The sequence below is a fragment of the Mastomys coucha genome, unplaced genomic scaffold, assembly GCF_008632895.1.
Source record: "Mastomys coucha isolate ucsf_1 unplaced genomic scaffold, UCSF_Mcou_1 pScaffold23, whole genome shotgun sequence".
In the NCBI taxonomy this organism is placed as follows: domain Eukaryota; kingdom Metazoa; phylum Chordata; class Mammalia; order Rodentia; family Muridae; genus Mastomys; species Mastomys coucha.
In genome coordinates, this window is record NW_022196906.1 from 45,958,572 (window position 1) to 45,985,331 (window position 26,760).

The 26,760-nt window shown below is 40.2% G+C and overlaps 1 protein-coding gene across 2 annotated transcripts in view; it reads right to left on the reverse strand.

The window, feature by feature from the left end:
- Window positions 1–12,567: 12,567 nt before the first annotated feature.
- Window positions 12,568–26,760, reverse strand: part of Fdx1 (ferredoxin 1) — a 100,825-nt gene continuing 86,632 nt past the window's right edge. For both annotated transcript variants that reach the window (XM_031344171.1, XM_031344170.1), the window contains exons 3-4: window positions 18,184–18,313; window positions 12,568–12,913 (exon numbers count right to left, since the gene is read on the reverse strand). In XM_031344171.1, coding sequence (XP_031200031.1) covers window positions 12,799–12,913; window positions 18,184–18,313 — 245 coding nt within the window. In that variant the 3' untranslated portion in view covers window positions 12,568–12,798. The remainder of the gene's footprint in view (window positions 12,914–18,183; window positions 18,314–26,760) is intronic.

Consider the following 26,760-nt stretch of genomic DNA (forward strand, 5'->3'; position numbering starts at 1 on the left):
CGTCTAGGGTCATGTGAACCTCCACCAATGTGGGTTAGCTGATGCTCAAAGAATGGCTTGTCTACTAGACATGGTATATCCTATGATCATACTTCAAAAGTAGACTAGGCTGTTAAAGTTGTACAAAATATTTTTGAGCTTAATTAAAAGTATGTAGAGTCCCATTATTTCTTTCAAATCAGACTTCCATGTAGCAGTTTGTTTTAAAATATTTGAAAGACGGTAACTGGAAATAACCAATATTACATTAAAAAGCCAACAATTTCTATTTCCATTTTTAATCACACAAACTTCTTCTTCTTTCATTTTCCTCAGAGTACCACACCTGAAGTAGAAATGTCTGGTTTCCTTACCAACTCAATTATGTCATGTGATGTTTTACTAAAACCAGACAGGTGAGCAGACATGTGATGTTTAGAAAGAATATAAATAGAACCCTACAAACAGAGAATGCTCTTGCATTGCTACACTGAACAATGCTTTGCTGATACTCAATTTGTAGAGAGAAATGCACCACAGAACTTCTCGGTGTATTCCAGCTGATTCTGGCCGCTTCCACTGACTTGTGCTGATTCAGAGGAGCCTTGCTGTTTCTGCTGGATCATGCCACCACTACTGATTCACATTTGGTGTTTGCTATTGACTGCTGGTATCCTGACAATGAAGATTAGAATCGCCCTGAAGAACTACTTCTAAACAGGTCCATGACTCCCTTTTCCTAATAGCCTTCTTCTCCCTCTACCTCTGGTTGGAAGGCTAGAAAGGAGATTGAAGAATTTTTTTATTACATACTTTATTTATTTACATTTCAAATGTTGTCCCCTTTCCTTGTTTCTCTTCTGAAATCTCCCTATCCCATCGCCCCTCCCCCTGCTCACCAACTCACCCACTCCTGCTTCCCTGTCCTAGCATTCCCCTACACTGGGTCATCAAGCCTTCACAGGACCAAGGGCCTCTCCTCCCATTGATGTCTGACAAGGCCATTCTCTGCTACATATGCAGCTGGAGCCATGGGTCCCTCCATGTGTACTCTTTGGTTAGTGGTTTAGTCCCTGGGAGCTCTGGGAGTACTGGTTGGTTCATATTGTTGTTCTGCCTATGAGGCTGCAAACCCCTTCAGCTCCTTGGGTCCTTTCTCTAGCTCCTCCATTGGGGACCCTGTGCTCAGCCCAATGGTTGGCTGAGCGCATCTAACTCTGTATTTGTCAGGCACTGGCAGAGCCTCTCAGGAGATAGTTATATCATGTTCCTGTCAGCAAGAACTTCTTGGCATCCATAATAGTGTCTGGGTTTGGTAACTGTATATGGGATGGGTCTCCAAGGTTGAAGAATTTAATAACCCTTAATAAAGTAGGGTTTGAAAAATCTAAGCCTACACATACTTTTTTTTTCTTTCAATAAAAAGTCAATGAATTCATTCCAGCTCACTTCCAAGCAACATGAAGCTGTATTTCAGCTCCCTTTTCTAGAAAATTACAAAGTTAAATTGCTTAAGGATTCAATACATGTAGCTATCAGGATATTTCTTTAATGTAAAATATATTTAAACCCTTCTACTTTCAATACTAATCATCAGATGAGTATTACCATAATCCCTTTGTTTGCCTTTTAAAAATAATTATGATCAACTTCTTAGAAGTCAAAGCATCAATCCAGTTCATATATCACATGATCAATACCTAAGCTTTAGATTTTGTCAAGAAGCATAACTTGTCATGGTACTACATACCTATGATCCAAGAACTGGGGAGATGGAAGAGAAAGGCCAGTCCAGTTACATGAGATATTCTCTCAAAAGTACAAAACAATTAAAATAGAAAGTAATGTCCAATGATTGCAAATGACATAGTGCTTGGCAGTAAACAGTGTTTACACATACCATTGTTAAACCTAATTACAAAACACTGTCCAGTGGTTATTACTACTTGAGTGAGGAAGTAATTTAGCTGAAGTACTGGGGGGGAAATCTCCTCCACTTAGGAAACTGAGGCAACTGCAGGACTAAACAACAACATCTAAATGGAACCCTGATGAGGAGACCCTGGCAGGCCTTGGACAGTCATTTCCACAAGAGAAAGATTTGTACGGTGCAAAGTGAGCATGCACCAAAGGTTTACTTAACTCTCTAAAGAGAAGATGCACAGTGCTTAACACCAAAGAATATGAGAAGCAGATCCACAGGGTCAGTGAATAAAAGAACATTGGCAGAATACTTCAGAAGATACAAAACCAGATAACTACAACGAAACTCAATTCTAGGAGTTACCTCTTCTGTAGACAGAAAACATCTTCAACATATTCATCTTTTTTGTTAGTGTGCAGCTTTAGGATCTGGGCACAAATCAATAGTACACAGCAGTGACTGAATCTGTCTTTTCAGAGGTCAGCAGTGTTTTCTATGGAGCAAACACCTTCCAGCACCTAGGCAGCCTGGTCTCTGCTGCTTCCATGTATGTTGTGGTGTTGTAGTATGGAAGTGGTCACAGGTAAAAATGAATGAACATTGCTGGATTTCCATGAAAAAGAGTAAGCACTAGCTAACAGGATCATGGGACAGCTTGCCAGCCCCCATCAAAGACTTCATGATCATCAGGTAACACAGTTAATCCTGTATGTAAACTCTGAAGAGATAGTATAAACTTCAAGTCTTTGAAGAAAGAAATTGAAGAAGGTATCAGAAGACGGAAAGATCTCCCATATTCATGGATCCATAAGATTGACATAAACAAAGAAACATTTGCTCTCCACAAACCAACAGTGGGGCTCCGTTGCCATGACAACATCCACACAACTCACTGAACATGCAGAAGTTGAGCTGGTGCCTACAGGGAGCCCTAACACCTACATTCTAGTCTCTTGAGTGTGAAGGGGTACTCAGGCTTCCAAAAGAGAAACATGGACACCACCCCCGCCACAAAGCCTTTGACTTAGAATCTGCCGGCCTGTGAACTATGTTGGAGCAATGGTAGCACAGAACTTGTGGGAGTAGTCAACCAATGTCTGATTTGACTTGAGGCTCACTCCAGGAAAAGCAGCTCATACCTAACACTACCTGGGTAACTATGAACCAGAGACTAGATAGCCTAGAGACCTAAGGTAAAACAAACACTGTGGGTCAAAAAAAAAAATCAATAAAATGACTCCTAATGAGATTCTGCCATGTTCATAGATCAGTGCCACATCCAGTCATCATCCAGCAGCAGATGAGAACAGGTGCAGAGACCCACAACTGGAAGTTATGTGGAGAGAGAATCTAAATTGGAGGCCTCCATCAAATCCCTCATTTCAGAGCTCAGAGAATCTCTCAGAACAAGAGGTGGAAAGATTGTGAGAGCAAGGGAGGATAAAGGACACCAGGCGAACAAGTTCTTCTGCATCAACTAAGCAAGGTGCAGATGAGCTCACAGAGACGGAAGCAGCAAGCACAGGGCCTACTCAGGTCTACGCTAAGTCCTTTGAGTATATACTATAACTATTAGCTTAATATTTTTATGGGACTCCTGACTGTAAGAACAAGTGGACTGACTCTTTTCCTCCTGTTGGGTTTCTACGTCCAACTTTGATGTGATGGTTTTTGCTGTACCTTATATTTTTGTTTTGTTGTTATCTCTTGAAAATCTGTTCTTTTCTAATGACAGACAGAGAGGGAGTGAATCCATGGGGGAGGGGAGGTAGGAACTAGGAGGAATAGAGGGAGGGAACACTATAATCAGGATATATTGTATGAGAACAGAATCTATTTTAAATAAAAGGAAAAAAGCAACAACAAAAAAGCATGATGTCAGACAATTTCAAGAAATAGAGGAGCCTTCATCTGGAGTCAAGGTCATGGACTCGGGGAGACCAGAGTCCATGGAACAATTATCAGTCTGGCAACACTGATCTGTAAGATCAAAACCAGCAGAGGGACACACATCAAGAATTATTCATATAAAGAGATAGCAGTTTGCCTGAGAGTTAGAAAACTGTAGTCTGGACCCCCCAGACCCCATGTAAACATCAAGTGAACATGGTAGCCTGCCTGTAATTCTAACCTTGGAAGTAAAAGACTAGGAGCCCCACAGTAAGCCGTCTAGAAAGACTAGCCATATTGGCAAGGTCTGAGTTTGATAGAGCTCCTGCATCAAAGAAATGATGGAAGTGAAATCAAAGATTCCTGATAATAACCTCAGCATGCACGTGCACATGCACACACACACACACACACACACACACACACGTGTACACGAATGCACTCAGACGCGTGTACTCACATGAATACACATACACATGAGGAGATGATAAACACAAGTTAAAGAGTTGTATGCATTATCTAACCTCTCAGGAAAACTTTGCTATGTATCCTGATTCATATTGTTAGGCGGCAGGCCCCATATATTAGCCTAAATTCAACTTATGTCCCCATCTACAACAGGTGACTGCCACAGAGCCAAATGATCCATTCCTTTTAGGTTCTGGTTAACTCAGACACTTAGTGCACAGGTACTGTGTGCTAGAAGCCATGACACATACTGCAGTCACCAAAGTGAACACACCACCAGTGCTCATTCTCAAAAAGAGCAAGTGTTAGTTGATCAGGAAAAATGCTGATGTAATCAATAAGCCATGTCTACACTACATATGCCCCCCAGTTAGACACAGTGAGTGCTCCATAGGCTGTCTAGAGGTACAGAGATGATGCTTATTAGGCTCCAGTTCTAAGGGTTGCTATCCAAGTTCAAGAGTCCAAAAGAATAAAGGTGTATAGGAAAGGAAAGGAAGAGGCTAGACCTCAACCTTGTATAAGGAACCATTGGCAAGAGAAAGTCATTAACGCACTCATGACAGCAGAATAGAACATCTCAATAGCTCTCTCAAAACTGTTGCAGCCAAGCAGTGTGGTGGGTGCCTATGATTGCAGCACTGGGGAACTGGAAGATCAAGATTCATTGCAAGTTTAAGGCAGCCTCATCTAGTTCTGGGCCAGCCAGGGAGACCTTACCTCCAAATAACAAAAACAAACAAAACCCCCACACTGTCATAGAAAGGACTAACTTTGAACACTGGAAGACATACTTTCAGAAATAGTTAACAAAGAACATTAGATGGCAAATACTTCTTTGTAAGATAAGCAAATGAGCTGAGAATGGAAAGGCAACCGAGAAGCCTATGGGACATTTTGCCATTATCAGCCATGCAGAAGTCCGTCTTCTGACAGATTAAAATTCTCCCTGTTTCAGTACAGCCATATCTATCTGTTTGTCTACTAATGCTATATGTTCCTCCACCATTATCTAATTTTTCAGTTTCCAGACTGTCACACATGAAGGAATCCCTGATGGCTCTTTGCCAGAATCTTATTTCTAGTCATCAATATTTCTCTAACAGGAAACCCAGTCTTTATGTCTTGTTGTGGTCTACACTTAATCTCACACACTATTTTCAGGAGTGAACATACAGCACATTATCTCTGGGTTTTAAAGCACAGTAAGTTGTCCCATAAACAGACAAAAAAAAAAAAGTCATGCATCAAAATTCTGTTCCAAAATGTGATTTGTCACAGAATTCCAGGCCGCCAATGAGAACCATTAAGAAGAGGAAAAGAAAGGAAGAAAAGGATGGGAAAACAGTCTATGTCTTGTAACTTTAATTTTTTTTCTAACCCTATTTTTAATGATGGTTCTTAAACACTTTAACCTTCCTTGTAACCCACCATCCACTAGAGGTAGTGGAAAAGAAAGGATACTGGGGGAACCACGAGGGAGAGTGGACCTGTTTAGAAAGGTTCTTTGGAGCAACTCCCATCTGTGTTGTCTGGAAATCGGCAGTTCAGTTCACAGGTTAGCAGGCAGCAGCAGCTGGATCCACTTGCAAACACTTCACTGATACACCAGCAGTCCAGCAACAATGGTGACACCACCTAGCAGAGACAGGCAGGCCTCAGCCTCGCTAGTCAGCAGAAGGGACTAACAGGAACTCCAGGAGAAGTTCTCAGCTGTGACTCTCTCAGGGAAGCAAAGATGAGCAAAGATGCAAGACCCTCAAGCGTTATACAGCTAGCTGTACCAGCAAGCCAAGCGCTCTCTCTGTCACTCCTTGGAGTCCTATTTATACCCTCCAAACATCACATGTCCTCCATGTGCCTTGCCTCAGCCCAAGTCCTTGGAAGTGACAACAAACTACAGCACACCCCCAGAAGTTTTTTGGTGCGTTTCTCTCTATGGTGTCCTGACAAATGCAACTCAACTATGCAATATAAGGCAGACCAATACATTCATGTTAACAAAGAATCCTTCATCATGTGTCCTTTCACGTGTTTGCTTTAGCAGAACATCCTCTCTCCTGGGTCTGCTTCAGGGAAACGTTCCTTCCCCAGTCTGCCTTAGACTTTCACACCTGTGTCCACTTTAATGAGACATCCCTTCACGTGTTTGCCCCAGTAAAACACTATCCAACCAACTGACTTTCCAAAGAACCCTTGAATTTCCCCTTCAATGTCTTCCTTAGAAAATGTTTCAAGTGAAATGGGGAATACCACTACTTTGGCCATGTGGGCCACCATGTGATACTTAACATAACCATAGGCACAAGGAAAACAGGAAGGCCATCCTTTAAGACAAAAACGACTGTGTTCACAGTTAAAGTTGGCAAAAGGTTTCAGAAATTCCTGTAATCATTTTCTTTTCTTTTCTTTTTTTTTTTTTTTTTTTTTTTTTTTTTTTTTTTTTTTTTTTTTTTTTTTTTTTTGGTTTTTCAAGACAGGGTTTCTCTGTGTAGCCTTGGCTGTCCTGGAACTCACTCTGTAGACCAGGCTGGCCTTGAACTCAGAAATCCGCCGGCCTCTGCCTCCCAAGTGCTGGGATTAAAGGCATGCGCCACCACCGCCCAGCAGGTAATCATTTTTTTAAAAAAATAAAATAAAATAATGGAGTGGTTCTAAAGCACTTATGTAATTGCAGGTTATAGATTTATCTGTGAAATTTAAATATAACATTAAATATTAGCACATATACAACAATTACAGAGTACTCCACTAAAGGAAGACACTTGTCTGAAGATGCAAAATTACTTTAAAAAAAAAAGCTTGCTTTACAGAGCACTGAACGGGAGCCCATAGTTACTCCCTTTTAATCAATAGTCAAGAATAAAACTGGTATGAGTTAAAGAAACAAACCATCTTAATACAGTGAACATGAGGTATTTCAAAAGATAATGCAAAATAAACAAGTAGTTTCTCTTAAAAAGCTTGGGATGCTGTTTGCTTCAAAGTCCATTATCTCTGCCTCGAGTGTGCCACTTGCACCGTGTCTGGCTTCAGAATGCAGCCACTACTTTGTAAGGAAGACAGGCCATAGTATGGGTGCTCCAGCCAACTCATACCACCAAAAGACCTAGCTGACCCCTATCAGACTCCCAGTCATCCACAGCTGACTCTAAGATGGCTGGGTGATTTTTGCTGAGTCAATGATGTGAGGGACACTCAACTGAAGAATTAATTTCATCAGACTGGCAGTATAGCATGCTCCATACATAAAGGATTCTAATCATTAAGCAACAAACACACAAGAAGCTTCAAGATTTTCCAAGCTATTTACACACTAACAACAAAATGTTTGGCAAATTCATCAGTGTAGCTCAAGTAAATTATATATTTGTGTGTGTGTGTATGCATATATATATATACACATATATATATAATTAATATATATATACATATTCACATACACACACACATACTGCACCTTTTATCATTTAGCCCTTCTTAGGGGAAATCTCTCTTAATCATTTTTCCTATTCTTTGAGAATTTCATACATGTGTATGTTTTGATCAAACCCACTCCCCATCCCTCCTTTCCAGTAAGTTCCCTTTCCCTCCTACCACTTTTTCTTCCCAACTTCATGACCTCTTTTTTTCAGAACCCATTGAGCCAGGAGCTAGAGAGATGGCTCATTGGTTAGGAGCAGTAGCTGCTCTTGCAGAGGACCCTGGTTTGATTCTCAGTACCCACTTAGAATGGGGTGACTGTGGCTCACAGTTACACAGCATCCAGCTCCCTCTTTTCGCTTCCATGGACACTATGTGCATATGGTGCATAGACTTACATGCAAGCAAGCAAGCAAGCACCTGTACACATAAAATAATAAAAATGATTTATAAAAGCCAAAACCCACTTGATGTGCCTGAACGTGCATGGATGGCTGTAGGGCCATGTATCAAAGTGTGGCATCATCTCAGGAGCTACATAGTCTCTGAAGAAAACCAATTCTCCCTTCCCAGTAGCCATCAATTGCCAGTAACTCCTCACCTAAAGGTGAGCCTTCATTAACTCCCTCCCCCATGCTGCTGGGATTTCAGCTGGCTTGACCTTGTACAGGTCTTGTACAACAAGTCACAGTTTCTCTGGTTTCACATGTGCAGCCACACTATTTTGTTACCAATGCCTATAACCTTGGGCTCTTACAGTCTTTCTGCCCCCCCTTCCCTTGTTCTTTCCCTGAGCCTTGTGGGGAAGAGATATTGATCCATCTGTAAATTTATGGTGCACAGCACGATGCAATTTGTTCAGTTTTATACTTGAATCACATTTATACAAACAAACAAGCCGCAGTAGGGTACTCAAAGCAAACTGTGCTTGTGTTTTTTATCCCTACTTGTCTATTATGCTTTTTTCCAAAATTAGTTGGTGTTTTAATTACAAAGAGCACACAGTGGCCATGGTAGCATATCTGATTCCAGAACACACCGTGTAACCCCTTTGTGAACACTGAAGAATTTATTTTTCAGGTAAAGGAGTCAAACATCTTCCATACATAAGTACTGTCTGTGAGCTGAAAAGACACTCTAGCTTCTGGGCCTGCGGCACAATGTTGGGCAGACTGTGTAAAGGAGAAACAAAGCAATGTCTGCTGGCTATGAGATGTGGCACCTGATCACACAGTGTGACTGAGGAAACACAGAAGTCATTGATTAGGCTGTCATTCTATCACAGGCAACAATTTACACATTATTTCCAAAAGATTACCAAGAAATATTATTCCTCTTGGGATAGAGACAAATTAGATATCTAATTCTTCTTATTCCCCTAGCTTAGTCAGCAATTCTGACAGTGTTATTAAGTCTATGTTCAGATCTGTACTGGTTGGTTTTGTGTCAACTTGACACAGGCTGGAGTTATCACAGAGAAGGGAGTTTCAGTTGGGGAAGTGCCTCCATGAGGTCTACCTGTGGGCATTTTCTCAATTAGTGATCAACGGGGTAGGGCCTCTTGTGGGTGGTGCCATTCCTGGGCTGGAAGTCTTGGGTTCTATAAGAGAGCAGGCTGAGCAAGCCAGGGGAAGCAAGCCAGTAAAGAACATCTCTTCATGACATCAGCTCCTGCTTTCTGACCTGCTTGAGTTCCAGTCCTGACTTCCTCTGGTGATCAACAGCAATGTAGAAGTAAGCTAAATAAACCCTTTTCTCCCTGTCTTAGACAGGGTGTGTCTATTCCTGCACAAACATCATGACCAAGAAGCAAGTTGAAATTCTAAGCTTATTATTGTACTAACCAGGCCTAAGAGAGTCTTCCTAATTTTGCCTCTCCCTTACTTCTAAAAAATCGTTTTTTAGGTAGAAACTGAGACTTTAGAAAATAAATAAAGTCATGAAATGTATAGAAAAATTATTATCTGGCTTGCCTATTCCATGTAAAGTTATAGAAAATGTTCAAAAACATTCTCTCATTCATCTTTACCTAAATAGACATCTAGTTCTTCAACAAGCAATTAAATTGGTTATTACTAAAAATTAATTAATATTTGACTTATTACTTAGTACAAAAAGATTTTTAGACAAAAACTGATATTTCTCTAAGTAAACAAATTGTCTTAATTTTTACAATATATCACCTCTTTAGCCCTTTTATAGAAATTTTCATATATGACACATACTTTATTTTATGTGTGTATGAGTGCACTATAGCTGTGCAGATGGCCATTAGCTATGTGTGTGTGTCTGCTGGGAATTGAACTCAGGGCCTTCTGCTGATCCTGCTCGCTCCAGTGTAATTCACTGTGACTGTCTTCAGACGCACCAGAAGAGGGCGTCTGGTATCATTGTGGGTGGTTGTGGGCCACCATGTGGTTGCTGAGATCCAAACTCAGGACCTTTGGAGGAGCAGTCAGTGCTCTTGCCTGCTGAGCCATCTTGCCCAACGCTAAGTCACATGTTTTATTCTCATAATTTTCTCCCCGTATCTACACACATAATCAAATTGTGCGCTATAGTGTCTATTTATCAAGTATTAAAATTAAGCCTTTTCTTACATATATGGCGCCCATATATGAATGCATATATATATTTAAATTCTCTATAATTTATGGTATATGATTTTGATCTCAAAATTAATATTAAAATATACACATGTGACTATTTCTTCTCAGGCTTTCAAGTTATTATTGCTTGAACATAAATGATATATTAATTGGTTATTGGCTATACTTTTTTTTCTATATTTGATGTTCCTTATGGAACTATTACAGTCAAACATTTAAGACATATTGTCAATAATGTATGATCCTTAAAGACAATATTTACTCAATGTGCACCGCACTTTTGAGAATTTTATATTTTAATATTAAAATGAGGGGGGATATGCACTGCGGAATGCACTGCACTGCACTGCACTCCATCCCAGGAGCGTCTTGTTTTTCACTTGTTTTTAGGCATGTTTTGCTTTTTTGATTATATTTAAATATTTCATTTTTTGCCTCTTTTAAGGCATGCTTCGCTTTTTGCTTATGTTTAAAGGCATGTTGCCTTTTGCTTGTCTTGAAAAACCCATTTTGGAATGGCATTTCACTCCACTTGCTAACACATTGTTTTTCTTAACCCTACCTTGATCTGGGGAAGGGGCTCCATTGGTGCTGGTACACAATGGCGGCCTAATACATTAATTTGTCAAGTGGATACAAACACAAAATCCTTTTATAGACATGTTTTTGTGCCAAGAATATTGGTTGAACGTTTTTACTGGCCAGCAAAGTTTGCTTTGGCTGAAATGGACTCCACCTTTTCTAAGAGTCAACATTGGCTTCCCTCTATACCTAGAGGCCAAGCCTTGGTTGCTAATTTGCAACCAAAGTGCCTGAGACTTTTTCAGGTTATTGTTATTTTTAAACTTTTAAGTTTTTATATCAAGCAGACTCATTCTCGGAGCACAAAGACAATCAAAATTCGCTCAGTCCCGGAGCCTTCCTTACCTAAAAAACAGGCTCAGTCCCGGAGCCCTCCTTATCCAAGCTCAATCTCGGAGTTTCTAACATAAAAAGTTATTGACAGCTGAACTAAAGGCCTATTGAAGGCAAAGCTATTAAAAGAGCTCCTAGCTTGGGAGCTACTATTTCGCAACTCAACTAGGTGTTTATGCCCAGCTGCCTATCTGCACACCAGCACTGCTTCACATGGACTTCAAGAAAGGTGGACTCCAGAGAGACTGTAGTTCCTGGACTTTGCAGGCGATAAAGGCATGTCTTGACATTTTAGGCACGAACAAGGTGCACATAATAATCTGTTTCTGTGGCTAGGTCACTGGCGGTATCAACCTAAAACAGAGGCATGTGCCAAGTGGCTGTGTTTTTTGAATAAACATATAATAAGCCCAGTTTGTAGAATCAAACTAGCTGCACATGACCTTGATGACAGGTAAGATGCCGTTCAGTAGTATAGTCCACAGATTATAACCTTCAAGCACCATAAGACTTTCTGTACAAGATTGTGCCATTTGAGTATGCCTTTAACCTGTTGTTTTCTAATAAAAAAGGAGGAATTGTAACCCTCCTGGCTTGAGGGCTGATTCTTCAGACCCTGCCTGCCTCTCTTAACCACACCTCTCTGCCCACCTCCTGCTATTTGCCACACCTTGCTCCTGGTTCCAGTTACACTGGAAGTCCCACCTCCAGAGACTGAATAAGAAGCTGCTGATTGGGCCGGTATGCTGACGAACTTGGGGGAGGGGTTTTGCCTCACCTATTCTACTTGTTGGCTTGTAACAAAGAAATCATTAAATGCAAGATGGCTGGGTGACCATAAAAAAAAAAAAAAAATAGAGCTCTACCATTCACATGAAACAAGGATGTTAAGCTTTTAAATTTCCTGAAATGTTATTTTTATTTCTTGTGTATGAATGTTTTCCTTATTATGTCAATATATCACATGTATGCAGGGACCAGAAGTGGAATTACAGACATTATGAGGCACCATGTAACTGTCAGGATTGAACTGGGTCCTTTGGAAGAACAGTTAATTCTCTTAATTGTTGATCTAATTCTCCAGCCCCAATGATACTCTTTTTAAACTTACCTTTTTAAAAAGCAGACATAAGGCTGGAGAGATGGCTCAGAGGTTAAGACTGAGCTCTTTGGAAGGTCCTGAGTTCAAATCCCAGCAACCACATGGTGGCTCACAACCATCTGTAATGAGATCTGACACCCTCTTCTGGTGTGTCTGAAGACAGCTACAGTGTACTTACATGTAATAAATCTTTAAAAAAAAAAAAAAAGCAGACATAAGATTACACAGTAATGTTTTGCTAAAATCACCAAACATACTCATGGTAAAATACATAAGGAATTTATTGTATCAGCTGCCTTCTAATAGTAGACTGATATTTTAATAATTTAATCAAAATAAAAACTGCAAAGTCTCAGTACTACAAAACTGAATTAAGATAGCACAGCTACTCACACTGAGATATATTGTCATATAATCACTTAATTATACTAAGAAATAATTATAAAAATAGGTAAAAATTTAATGAAAATATTTCTTTTTATTGTAGTTTAGGAAGTTTTGCTTATGTCAACAGACTGTCGGACATCCGCCACTGCTTCAGGCACACGAACAGTCATATTGTCCATAGCCTTGGTCAGACAAACTTGGCAGCCCAACCGTGACCTGCAAGGAAATGAAGGAGGCTCCATTTAGTATTGGATACTTATCATTCACAAGCCTGTAGTTGTTTAGGATATTTTTAGACTTTCTTGCCTAAAGCAGTTGGAGAACTTGCTAATCCTCTAAGTTTTCCTTAGGCCGAGGCAGACACTGCCATCCATGCCATCTGATGTCATACCCTCTAAAGGGCAGCAGCAGGTCACAACCTAGTAGGCCAAAACTTCATGAGGCTCTAGCTTGTCACCCAATGGACTCACCAAAACTTCTATCTAGTGGGGTCAATGATAGGCAGAGAAACAACCAGAAGGTGTGAAGGCACACACAAGAACTGACTTAGCAAGCTAAGGAAACAAGTCTTCAACGCCCAGATAAATGAAATCATACACTAAAGGCAAGCGTAGTGGCAAGCACCTCTAATCCCACTACTTGGAAGGTGAAGGCAGGTCAGGAGTTCATGGCCATCCTCAGCTACACAGCAAATAAAAAGGTATAAGATCTTGCCTCAAATAGTAACTACAAAAGCCTTTAAGACAAGGATCAAACTCGAACCATCAAAGGCAAGAATGTATTTCTCTCTTATTTTTAACATCTCTGAAATCAAGGTCTATCTCAAACCCAATGATATCTTAAAGTTACTGTTATGATGTAAGGAGGCAGCTGTGTCATAGCTGTAACACACACACCAGTGTCTCCAAATGTGTAAGTATCTTGACTCCAAAGGCGTTACATTTTTAACCCTTTCAAAGTAAGCCCCAAAGGATTATAAAACCAAAATTACCAGCAATAGAGGAATACAGCAGATGCACATCTGTAATCTGTTATAGGAAGAAAGACCATCACTCTATTTTCTTCTCTTTCTTTCACAGATTGCTATGAATCATGCTTCCCGTGAATGTTTTGTTTTCAACAAATAATTATACATATATGGATATGTGTAAATAACTTTTCAAATGCACACAATATAGTAAGTTGAAAGATAATACAGTGCATATTTTAATCAGTAGCACTTTTCTTTTCTCTTAGAAGTACAAAATTTTCATGTTAAGCCAGGTTGGCAGCACAAGCCTGTCATCTCAGTTCCTTAGGAAGCTGAGATGAGAATACTGCAGGTTAAGGACAAGCCTGAGCTAAGGAGTAAGTTAAATTCCAGCTTGGATTCAAACTCTATACAGCCTCAAAATAAAAAAGTAAATATAGGGCTGAGATAGAGCTCAGTGTGAAGTACTTGCCTAGCATGTACAAGGTCCTGGGCTCAATTCCTAATACTGAAGAAAAAAAGTTAATCTTACAAGCAGTCTTTGACAAAGCACGCTATGAAGGCATTGGCTTCATTAATAGATTCACCAAACATTTATTGAATGCATAATGGTGAAATTTTCTACTACTAAATGTCAAAGGGTGCACTACTAAATGTCAATGATTATTCTACTACATGCAAATGGGTACACTACTGTATATTAGTGGGTAGACATGGAAAGCGCAATTCAATATTTTCTTATTAATATCTGTTACATATTGGGCATAGGAGATGTATTCATAGGAAAGCACAAGATTCAGAGTCAAACAGACCAATGGTTCAAAAGCAGAACTAAAAGAATTTTTAAAGGCAACTTTCTATTATTTCCTAGACTGATCATCAAGATGGAGAATAAAAGGCTTGCTTGTAGGGCTACTGAAGAGACTAACTGCCAATGTCAGCAGTATGCAGTGAACTTTCAGACAGATGAGATGAGACAACTCACTGATAATTAGCATGTGAGACTGTGACAAATGACACACAAACAAAATAAATAAATAAATAAAATCCCTTTGAGGAGAAACCCATGCTTCTGGCCAGGACAGATGGTACTAGAATAGACTTTGAAGGGTGGGCAAGACTGAATGTTTGTTTCTAAGAGGCAAAACAACTTGAGAAGAGCATCTGAGGTCATGGCCACAGACACAGAAGCTTAAGGGAGCCTCTGTGCTGAGATGGGTGCTTCAGTTTTGTTGACAAGACAAGCAATGGGCTAGGGTGTGGCTCAGTGACAGGCACATGCCTCATGTCCAAAAGTCCCAAATTCAATCCCCAGCACCTTCTTTGAGAAACAGAAAATTTACATTGAGAATTGTAGGTTAAAGGCAGTCAAGGTAACATATAAGTTTAGACATAGTGAAGCACCACTAGGGAATCCTACAATGAGAAAGCCAGATTAACCATAGGGAGTTTTGATGATGGGAGAAAAAAACCCCAACCCATCTCCCACAGTAAGTAGTTCTTTGTAGAACTAGAAACAGCCTTGACAATACCCAACTACGCACTGAGTTATATCTGCAGAGGCAAAAAAAAAAAAAAAACTAAACAAAACAAAAAAACAAAACCAAACAAACAAACAAACAAAGGCAATCCAGATAGACTTTAGACTTGGGAGGCCTTACTGTGCTAGTCAGTTACTGCACATGCTTATATGATGAGTGAGACAAGGCTACTCCATCAGGAACTATTAATTTACAAAGTGGAGCACCCGTCTGTGAGGCACAGCAGAGCACTGCAGGTAGTTATGGAAGAACAGGCACACATGAAGACAGAGAAGAGCTCTGGGTCAGGGCAGCCAACACAATGAGCTCACATGTAAAAAGGTATGGTGTTCTCAGTCTCTTCCAAAGGTGATGCTGGGGATAAAGCTGTGTTGAAGGATATCTGATCACACTGTAAACCCTTAGATTGTGTTATTTACTAGAAAAAACTGTTTCTAGTTGTGGTGTGGCTCAGCATTAGGACATATCTTTAATCCAAGAGCTTTCTGTTTATTGTAAATAGGATTAAATAAAGTCAACCATAGGTCAAGAGGCAGAGCAAGCAACCAGTTGATGGGGAGTAAACATATAGGAAATAGCCATAAAGAGTAAGAGGAAGTCAGGAGGATGGATAGAGAGACACACAGGAAGTCAAAGGAAGGGACACTCTGTTTGAAGGGTCTTTAGGCAGTGTAGAGGAGAGCTTTTCCTTTTGAGTTAGCTGTAGAAGGTCAGCTGGGTGCTTTCTCTGCCTGAGATAGCAGGCTTTCACCCCAGCATTGGTTGGCTCCCACTGGTAAAATCAAACATTTGAAATTTTGTTAAAAACAATATTTGGCACCAAACCTGGGTTGCTCTGTCCTAGTTCCTGAATAATGACATGGAGGGTTATTTATTTATGAAGTAATGCCTAGGCCTTAAGCTAGGTTTGTTCCCCAATTGTTCTTAATTCAGTTAACTCATTTATACTATTCTATGTCTGCCACATGGCTAGTTACCTCCCCTCAGTTTCATATGTCTGACTTACTCTATGTCTTGGTGGTGAATCTGTGCCTAATTCTGTCCTCGAGATCCTATCTCCTCCCAGAAGTCTCACTTCCTACTTCCTACCTTTATTATAGGCCACCTACTTTTTAATAAGCCAATCAGAAGATGAGAGAGGGAGTGTTTGGAAAATATGAAATAGTTATGTGAACGATCCCAAGTGCAGTCAGCACTCAGCCCCTGCCATCACAGACACCGACACTTGAATGATAGAGACAGCCTGTATGGGTGGACAGCCTGTATGGGTGGACAGCCTGTATGGGTGGACAGCCTGTATGGGTGGACAGCCTGTATGGGTGGACAGCCTGTATGGGTGGACAGCCTGTATGGGTGGACAGCCTGTATGGGTGGACAGCCTGTATGGGTGGACAGCCTGTATGGGTGGACAGCCTGTATGGGTGGTCAGCCTGTATGGGTGGACAGCCTTATGGGTGGACAGCCTTATGGGTGGACAGCCTGTATGGGTGGTGCTGATGCTAAGGTCCTACTGATCAATTAATAAAGATGCCAGGGGCCAATTGCTGGGCTGAAGGAAAGAGGCAGGACTTCCAGGTCCCTGCAGGAAGAGGCAAAGAGATACAGAAAGAGGAAGGGAGATCTTATCATGCTTCGAAGGGAGAAAAGGAGACCAGCTATGTGGGATCTCAGGCGGAGCAGCCATAGGCTGCTTCTCCAGGCAGGAGATTAGAAATGCAACTAAGCTGAGGGCAGTTTAAGAGGTGCCGAGCTAAGAGTATTGGGAAGGGCACACTAGCAGAGGGAGATTAGAAGCACCCAGCAATTGGGCCAATAAGGCAGGCTGAAATTGAGGTGTGCGTGTGTGCGTGCGTGCGTGCGTGCGTGCATGTGTGTGTGCGTGTGTGTTTTTCATCTGCAGATCCAATATTCCTGGGTGGGGGCTTGAGTTTAAAGTGGGGTAGTAAGAATTACAATCTTTACCCAGTACATAATAAATAATATTATCCCAATATAGGTGACTTGACAAGGCACTTTGTCTAGCATGGGCAAGGCCCTTAGCACTGAAAACTGAACAGAATGAAAAATAGGGAGATGAACTATAAAAGGAACAAACTGAAATTAATAAACTATTATCACTGTAACTGCTTAAAATTTATCCTTACCATATAAAATGAATCTTGTAAGCTAGTAAAGTTTTTTTAAAAATTATTAAGATAGCAAATAGTTAAAAAAAAAAAAAAACCACTCTCAGTAAGTAATAAGCCTCCTTAATTATGCCTCGAAATAAAACAGTAAATCCAGGAAAGTCTTCCTTGACTATGAGACTGGAGAATTAAAAAATAGTATCACTAATGCCATCTGTTCTTGTGGAGCTCGCCGTGTTTAAGAGAAACTCTACCTACTAATTAATAAGCTGATTAATTTCTTTAATATACACTTAGAAAAAGAACTAGTCACCTTAACATAATTACTACTATATATTAAGTTTCTTTGAAAACTCAATTCTCTCAAACAGGTAAAAATCTCCACTATAATTTTGTTCAATTATCAAATCTGTCCTTCAAGAATACTATAAAAAGCACTCCACTTAATTCCATCCTAATAAATTGTGATAAATATTAATTTCTGGCATAAATAGACTAAAAAGATATATTACAATTAGAAATTATATTACTGCCAAATAATTCTTTGACTTGTAAAAGAGAAGTTTCATGGAGGTCAAGTGTGGACAGTGAAAGAGAAATATCCCCAGACTTCATGACTTGTTCTGTACCCACAAGGGCACTTCTACTCAAGGGTATAATCTTAGGCCCAAAGGAATATCAACCCAGATTTTTCCAGGTTGTTGATAACAGTGGAGCAGCTTTCAAACCTTACCTGACAGGCCAGGCTTTGTGCCTTATGTCTGTGATCTCAGCATGCATGAGTGTGAGGCCACCCTGACCAACAGTTATAATCCTGTCCTTCAAACAAAACAGACAAAATCTACTCACCTGTCTGTCAGTCCAAAAGCCAGGTCAAGCATGTCATTCTCTTCATCAGTAATAGCATCTAACTTCTCATATATGTGATCCTCAAAGATAAGATGACACGTAGAGCAAGCCAAAGTTCCCTCACACGCACCTGTAAAAGCAGCACAAGGTGAACATACCATCCATTGTAGCAGTGCACACCTGGCTACCACACAGTGTGTCTAAGTTTTAGAATCAGCTGCACACTACAAATGGCTGGAATACTGAATAATCATGAGTCAGGAATAGGCCATCCATCCTCACACAGTCTCAAATCACTCATAGTAATTCACAAAGGTTCTGAACAGATAATGTGAGGGGACCATGAAGGCCATACAATTCTAATATTAAAATGTATACACGTTCATAACTGAGACACATAGACACATAAAGATGTATTCTGAAATATATATAGTAATGATGCATATAATCATTTGCACATAAGTCACCTTGTCTGGAGAGTTCAAAACAACCAATAAGGACTTGCATTATACAAGAGAAAGCAACTACCCTACACCTAAATAAAGTTAATTCTTTTCTCTCAATCCTCTAAATAATCAGGCTTAATCAAATAAGATGTTTTAAGAAGTACCACAGATTCATGTGAATATTTGTGTTCCACATTTAGATTATATTTATTCTGTATATGTATGTACACGTATGTGCATTCATACTACAGAGTGAATGTGGAAGTCAGAGGACAACTTGTGAGAGTTAGTTCTTTCCTTCTATGATGTGGGTTTCAATGACCAAACTCTGGTTACCAGATATGGTTGACAAGTGACTTTACTTGCTGAGCCATCTTGCCAGACCCTTGCTCAATTTTAAACCATTAATTTAACAGTTATTTACTCAGTTCTTATATCCAGGTACCTACAAAGGAAACTAACAAAATCAAGTCATCCAGCCAAATCATGGCAGAATCTGCTGAGAAACAGCCTCAGACTTCATTTGGAAATCTCCTCACAAAGAAACTCAACTATATGAGTCACAGATTCCTAAACTTTCCATTCACAACCCCTTCCAAGTGAGAAATTTGTATGTGACCACAGATACACAGGCAAATAAAATAGGTACAGAAATCAAGTATGCAATTTTAACAAGCCATACAATCAATTATTTAATATATATACATGTATGTATACACACATATATTCATACACACACACACACACACACACACACACACACACACACACACATTCATACACAAGACTTCTCAGAATTTTACTAGCCAGATAGCCTGGACTACACAACACAGTAGTAAAAACAAGGAGACCTGTCTCAACAAGGTAGAAGGTAAGAAAACTCCATACCATGCACCAGAATACATATAACCCTACACACACACACACACACACAGACACAGAGAGAGAAAGAAAAAGAGAAAGAAGAGAAGAAAAACATAGAAGAGAAGCACCTTAGTTTTATTAAAGCCATTTTAAAGCAGTGATAGCGTCAGGAGGACCCAAGTAATGAAGCTCAAGAGCATATGAGCTCTGGAACCATATTCTCTGCCTATAACTACCTCTTCTGTTACTAACTATGTCATGGTAGGCTTCTTTACTTTCCATGCTTCAGTTATCTTAATAGTAACTATACCAACCTCACCTGGGAATCAAAAATCAAGAATCATGAGTATAAATAAATTATATGTATTGGCAACATACCTGGTAGGTTGTGATAATTACTAATTGGAAATGGTGAGACTCTCAGGCTGCTGGTGGGAAAACTGTATCAGTGGTCTCATCCAGCACTAGACCCTGCATGCTGCAATACTAACCTGACTGGCAAGATGTGCCCTTGGTACAATAGTGGCATGATTGTCAATGGGGCGATCAACAATCTTCTGACTGGATTTTAAGCTGGGTTCACACAAGGGATTTCATGCCTGGTACTGTAAATCTGGCCAAAAGTCCATGACAAGAGAGATCACAGGCCCTGGGAATTTATTGTTGTTTTACTTGTTGGTTAAGCTGTCCAACTGCCTTCTAAATATTCATGTTTACAACCATAGATTTTTGTATTGTTCTCAACTCTGGTAGAAGCAGCTTGATTTTGCAGTAGGTAATGGTTAATGTAGAGATTCATAATTGGTCAAAGTGACAAAGTAAGTAGAGATAAGGCTCAGGGAACATTATGGAAGAGGGCCTGAAGGAGTATGAAGCACTGGTTGATGAGGAAGAAAGCTGTGAAATGCTGACATCTAGATATGACACTGTGCTTGCTATGACTACCTGCACAGGATCAAGCCAGTCAAAAATCCAGCATGGATGCAGGAGCTCCCTTGGCAGTTGATGGCTGCTGAGGGAGAAAGAGTCACTCTCTTTTGAGGACATGACAACACTAGTAGGCTGGCCATGCCCCAACTGATGGCCCTATACTCATACATATTAGCAGCACTAAATGGTCTCTGGGGTTATTAATAACCAAAAGGAGGCCAAGAAGTTTAGAGGAAGATAGGGTAGGGGACACTAAAGGAAACTGGAGGGAAGTAGTGGTGAATGGAGATAATAAAGGTACACTGTATAGATATATGTAGTTCCCACTTTCCATTTATGAAATTTGAATGCTAATAGGATATTTCCTATATGAAAGTCTTGTATTATGGTCATTTTGTCCACTTATAATACTCATAAGATAAAGTGGGCCACCCACCCATATCTAACCCCTTTCCTAGCCAAAACCTAGAATACAGCTATGTTGGAAGTTACATACTGAAAATATGAAATTATGTATAAACATATTGTTCAAATGATGATCTCGTATAACAGAAATACAACACTAAGCATAACAGCAAGCAGAAATACAGAATTCTACAAACATTACCAGGATCTCTTATCTTGAATAGCCATAAAACAGGCATATGAAAAATACAGAAGAAAAAAGTTTAAAATGATAAGCTAGATCAATTTAATCATAGATGTATAACTGCCCCCAAGTGGCGGAATACTGAAACACACAATACCAAAAAGCTGATCTATTAACATACAAGTTGGTAGAAAAAATATTTATGTATTATATTGCTTCCCAAGTTTACAACTATCCATTTTGATTCACTTAGTTCCTCATTCCCTCGTACACAATAAGTTATAAACTAAGTGTGACTATATTGCTCACCAGAGTCTGATGGAAGAAGAACACAGGAGTGAATAAATTCATTGGGGAAAGGTGGTAAATGGTATGAAAGCATGGTCTGAAGTACACCAGACAATGACAGACTATCACAGAATGGGTGCTACAAGCAATCCAAGTTTATAATGGGTTGGGAGTAAAGAGAGAAACCCCACTACAGACTGGATGGTTAGGCAAAGGAGGATTTCTTTTATTACCTAAACCTAGTACACTACAGCCTAGAATCCAGCCATTTCTTCCATACCATTTGTCGCCATCTACTATATGTTTCTCCTGTACATTATAAGGTACTGATACAAAGACACTTGATAGATACAGAGTAGTAAGTATTTATTTGTGGGATGACAGAGAGATGATGACACCTTGGCAGAAGGAAAAGTGCACATGAAGTCTTGAAGGTAGTGAATTGATGTGAGTTCAAGCTTCTAAGACATCAGCACTGTTACACTAGGAAGAACAATGAGAAGTGGGGGAGGGGGAAGAGCAGTGAGGAGCATAGTATATGCAGCCTCTTAGGCCAATGAGGAATATGGATTTAACCTTAAATGCAATGGCTAGTCCTTTGTGGCTTTACTCAGAGAACAAATACAGCTGATGTCATCACCCCAGCTTTAGGGTCAGACTGGAAGCAGGTTCACAGGTCCAGTGGCTTTATAGAGCCAAGTGATAAATATAATGGAGCCAAAAGGAACTTCTGGAGGCTTAAGTGAGAGGAGATGCTGATGGGCTGGATGGACCAGGAAAAAAGAATGCTGCTCAGGTGTCAGCCTGCAGTAGCTGGATAGTGTTCATCATGAACACAGGAAAAGCTAGAGGAAAGGCTGCTTTAGGGGAAGGGCGAAGGCTGTTTCAAGAACATGATTTTTAACAGCAACATGTCTCAGCAGGTAAGGACAACTGTTGCTAAGCTTGATTGATGACTTGAGATTTATGTTCACAATGCACATGGTGGGGAAAAACTAACTCCTATAACCTGTCCTCTAGCCTTCCACATACATATTATAGCAAGTGTGTGCCTATACTCACACACAAATATACATGGGGGTGGAGGAGATAAGTACATGTTTAGAAAATCAATAATTGAGTTTTAAATACCTTTGGGGTTCCCAAAAATAAACACATAGTAGGAAGCTGAATCTACAAGTTCAAGCTCAGAGGAGAGAATTGAATCAATGATGGAGAGTTGTTCTCTCTCAGCATCTAGGAAGGGCTTATGGTCACAGAGTGGATGAGATTACATGGGTAGATAGTGCAGAAACTATGGACTTGGTCAGCCACATGGGGAGCTCAGCAGGTGATGCTGTTTTGGGGGATGTCATGGAAACCTTTAAGAGGTACAGCCTTGCTGAAGAAGCATGTCACTGGCTCAGGCTTTTGGTCTGTAGCCCTACCACTTTCAGTTCCCTCTCTCCCCTTCACATCTGTGATTGAAAATGCGATCCATTAGCTTCCTGACAAGACCACCTGCCGCCATGTCTCCCATATTCTTATGGACTTTCTATATGGAACCATATGCAAACCAAGATAAACTCCTTCTTACCTAAGTCACTTTTGGTCAAGGGAGTTTTATCACAATAGAAAAGATCCTAATATACTTGGATTAACTCGATTTTTGTAGCAATTATATGGAATAAATACTAATATTAGCCCCATTCTATTGGAGAGAGGACAAGATAAGAAGTTAGGGCCCTAACTTAAAGTCACAGACTGAGTGACACAGTGGACAAACAAGCCTAGGCAGAAAACCCTACTCAACCACACTAAAAAGGGGTTAGGAGGAAACACTGTTTTAACTTTGACTCACAGTATATATTTAATTTTACAACAACACTTTATAAAATAAACATTTCACAGTAAAACTCCTGCAAAAGATGTTGCGGGTTTTTTTTTTTTTAATTAATTAACTTCTCTAAGATGCTAGTTTGAAGCCAATAAACTGGAGCTGGAATGTAGAGTGCTTGCCTAGCATACATGACACTTCAGGTTTACTCTCCAGCATGACAGAAATCAGGCATGGTGGCTTATGCAATCAGAGATGAAGGAAGATGAGTTCAAGGCTGGCCTTAGATACACAGTTTCAAGGCTAGCAGGGATACAGTAGGTTAGGAGTTTTATCACAGCAACAGAAAAATAACAAATACTGTAGAAAGACTTTTGTAACAAAACAACTCCCTTCTGGTGTTTAATTCTTAACTCTTCTAGAATGGTCTTATACAACTGCACGACCTTATACTCTATGACTATATATCAGTTCTCTGTTGCTGGGCAGTTGTTTCTGCTAATCTTTTCTGTTAGAAACATCTCTGTAGTAAACTGGCCAGGACAAGAGTCTTTTCCTAAAAGTGAAATTGAGTCTACAGAGAAAATGACAAAAATAGCCCTGCCTGGTTACAGCTTTCATCTAACTTGAGAATATTTAAGACTGGAAAAACAGTTGCTTTTGCATGTTCTCAGAGTGTGCTAACAGCCTCTACATATAGATGTAGGTCCAGAACATGACAAAGAACACTATCATACAGTTTTTAAACCTGTCTTAATATTTTTGGCTAGTTCCAGGACAATCGAGGCTACAGAGAGAAACCCTGTTTTTCAAAAACAAACAAACAAAAAAGGTATCTAATAAATCTAACACCTGGGTCTCCTTATTAACAATTTATGTTGACAACTTTTTATTTATTTTTCCAAATAAGGGTCTTATATTGCTCTTTATGGATCTTAAATGTCTTTTTCTGTGCACACTGCAGATCCTACAATGTGAAAATTCAGGGAATAAGAACCCACCCTTCTTCCAGCTTTGCTAAGTTGCTGCTCACTGGTGGTCATTGCTGCTATTTGCTTTCCAGTCATTGTTCTAGATAAATCCTCTAAAGCTTGTACTTTTCAGTATGTGAATATGGCCAGCTAAATGAAGGCCAGAGCCTTACATGCTAGTGCCAAGAAGCTCAGGTAAAGTGGTGAATCCCTCAACAACAAAGCAATTTGTGTCTTAGTCCTCACTCCTGCTTTTAAGAGACCTCGAAGTCAGCCAGAGATGTGAGAATAGAACTAGAATCTCTGGTCTTCCAGATCCCACAGCTGCTCAAAGCCTGCCACGGGCATCTCACCCACAGGTATTCCACTTATTCCTTACCCCTGCTGGTTTCACAAATCAACAAAGCTGATCATTTTATGTGAATGCTGTGTAGACAAAAATCTCACCACCAGCAACCTGCAAGAAGGGTCAAGGAACTCCCTAGACTGAGCTCTTCTAAGAAACTGCAAGCAAGGAAAACAGGGAACATATTCTGGGAATGGGACATTTCTGAGCACATCAGACCTAGGCTGCTTCCATAGTCACACAATGACAGTTTTCACCAACACCAGAAATGACAGGGCTGCTGCTTTCCAAGAATGCTTCAGATCTGTGGGGTGAGAATAGACCAAACTAAAATGCCATAAACACTACTGCTCTTGCCAAACGTAGCACATGACAAGCCCTTCACTGCCGTATCCTGAACAACACAGTGAGGGCAAAACTGTTATAACCTGTATTCTCCAGAACATAAAAACAGGCACAAAGAAGTTCTAGTAGCATGCCCCAGGTCTTAGGTGACAATGATGGTTTGAGAACCATCATCTGTCTGATCCCAGACTCCAGTCTCAGTTATTGTTCAGCACACTAGAAGCCACTGTAAAAGAATATTTCAGCAAAGCTTAATTAAAAGTGCAGTTTAGCTGGGCTTGGTAGCACATGCCTATGACCACAGCACTCAGGAAAAAGCTTTATAGAATTTACTATCTAAGGAGAGGGACACTGCTTCTAACAAGAAAAACTCCAACAAGCATTAACATGGAGGCAGATTTAATACATGAGAAATGAAGAAGAAAAGAACTAGCAACAGTTCTTATAGTGGGAAGTGAACCATGCCCTGAAGCAACACAGTCAGGCTTTAATCCTAGCATTTGAGAGGTAGAGGCAATTGGATCTATGAGTTCAAAACCAGTAGGATATCCAGGGATATGTAGACAGAATCCATCTTAAAACACCCCCCCAAATAAAAAATAAATAAAAGAAAAAGATTTAGTTCTTTATATAAAAAAGAAACAAGCATCTACTTGATTCAAAATAAACTTACAATTTATTACCAGTAAACATCTGGTTTGTATAACTATAAACAGTATACCCAAAATGTTTTGAACAAGGAATTACAAGTGGAAAGATGTAAGGAACCCTGCTCTAGACTAGTGCTTTTCAAATATAGCATGTGCCGTCCACTTCATGGGAGCAGCTTGCTACACATTGCTAGGCTGGCAAAACAACTTGTCTGGTAAAGCGCATGCCACCAAACAAACCTAAGAAGCCGAGTTTGGTCCTTAGAACCCACATGGTAGAAAAAAGGAAAGACCTGAGTCCACCAAGTTGTCCACTGACCTTCACACATGTGATATGGTACAAGCAAGCCAACACATATGCACATATGCACACATATGCAGGTGTATGTATGCACAAACAAAATAATAAGTAAGTAAGACATTTTTGACTAGACTTCTTGAGCCCAAAAATCTGAATTTCCCAGGTGACAAAATGGCAACAAGCCAAAGAAGCCTCAGGAAAGAACCATTTAGGCACAGCCAGTGCTTGCCTGAGGTGTTACATGGAGGGGTGGGATCACCAGCTTTGTACATGTGATTTGACAATAAGGTCAGAAGTACAGAAACAAAAACTTTCTACATACTTCTTTTTAGAATACATTACCCATTCTGAGAAGATATGATAGCATTTAAAATTAAATTATAATGACTCAAAACTGCTCTGAACTATGGTATTTACCACTTCTGGCCTGCTCTCTCATCTGCTCAGACTTGCAGTAAACAGGTACACAGTAGGCAATGGGCCACAGCGGCTATGAGTTCCTCTCCAGAAGTAAACAGCAGTGTCACTCCATTATCCACCTGGTTTGTTTCAGTGTATATGTATAGTGTCTCTGCCTGGGTGTGTGCCATATGTGTATACATGCTGAAAAGACAGAAGAGGGTATAGGATCCCGGGAGCCAGAATCCGAGGCAATAAGCCAACTGACCTAAGTGCTGGGAACAGAACTCTGGAAGAGCAGTATGTGGTTTTAATCATCGAGCCATCTCTCCAGCCTCTACTCTAATAACTTTACAAATAAAAAAAAAAGAGATCAGAGGTGTGCTGACACACCCAGGATCAGAGACCTTGGGCGCAAGCTCCGCAGCCAGTCCCACAACACCCAGAGGAAGCTCCATTCCCAGGCACTCTGACACACCCAGGACCAGAGGTAAGCAGGAACAAACATCTGTCCCAAAACTGGGAGTAACTGGGACCAGCCTGACCAGGCACACAGGAACTCCGCCAGTCCAGTGACTCGGGTTCCTTCCGGTCTGTCTGGGTTAGTGTTCTGAGCAGACCTTGGGCACAAG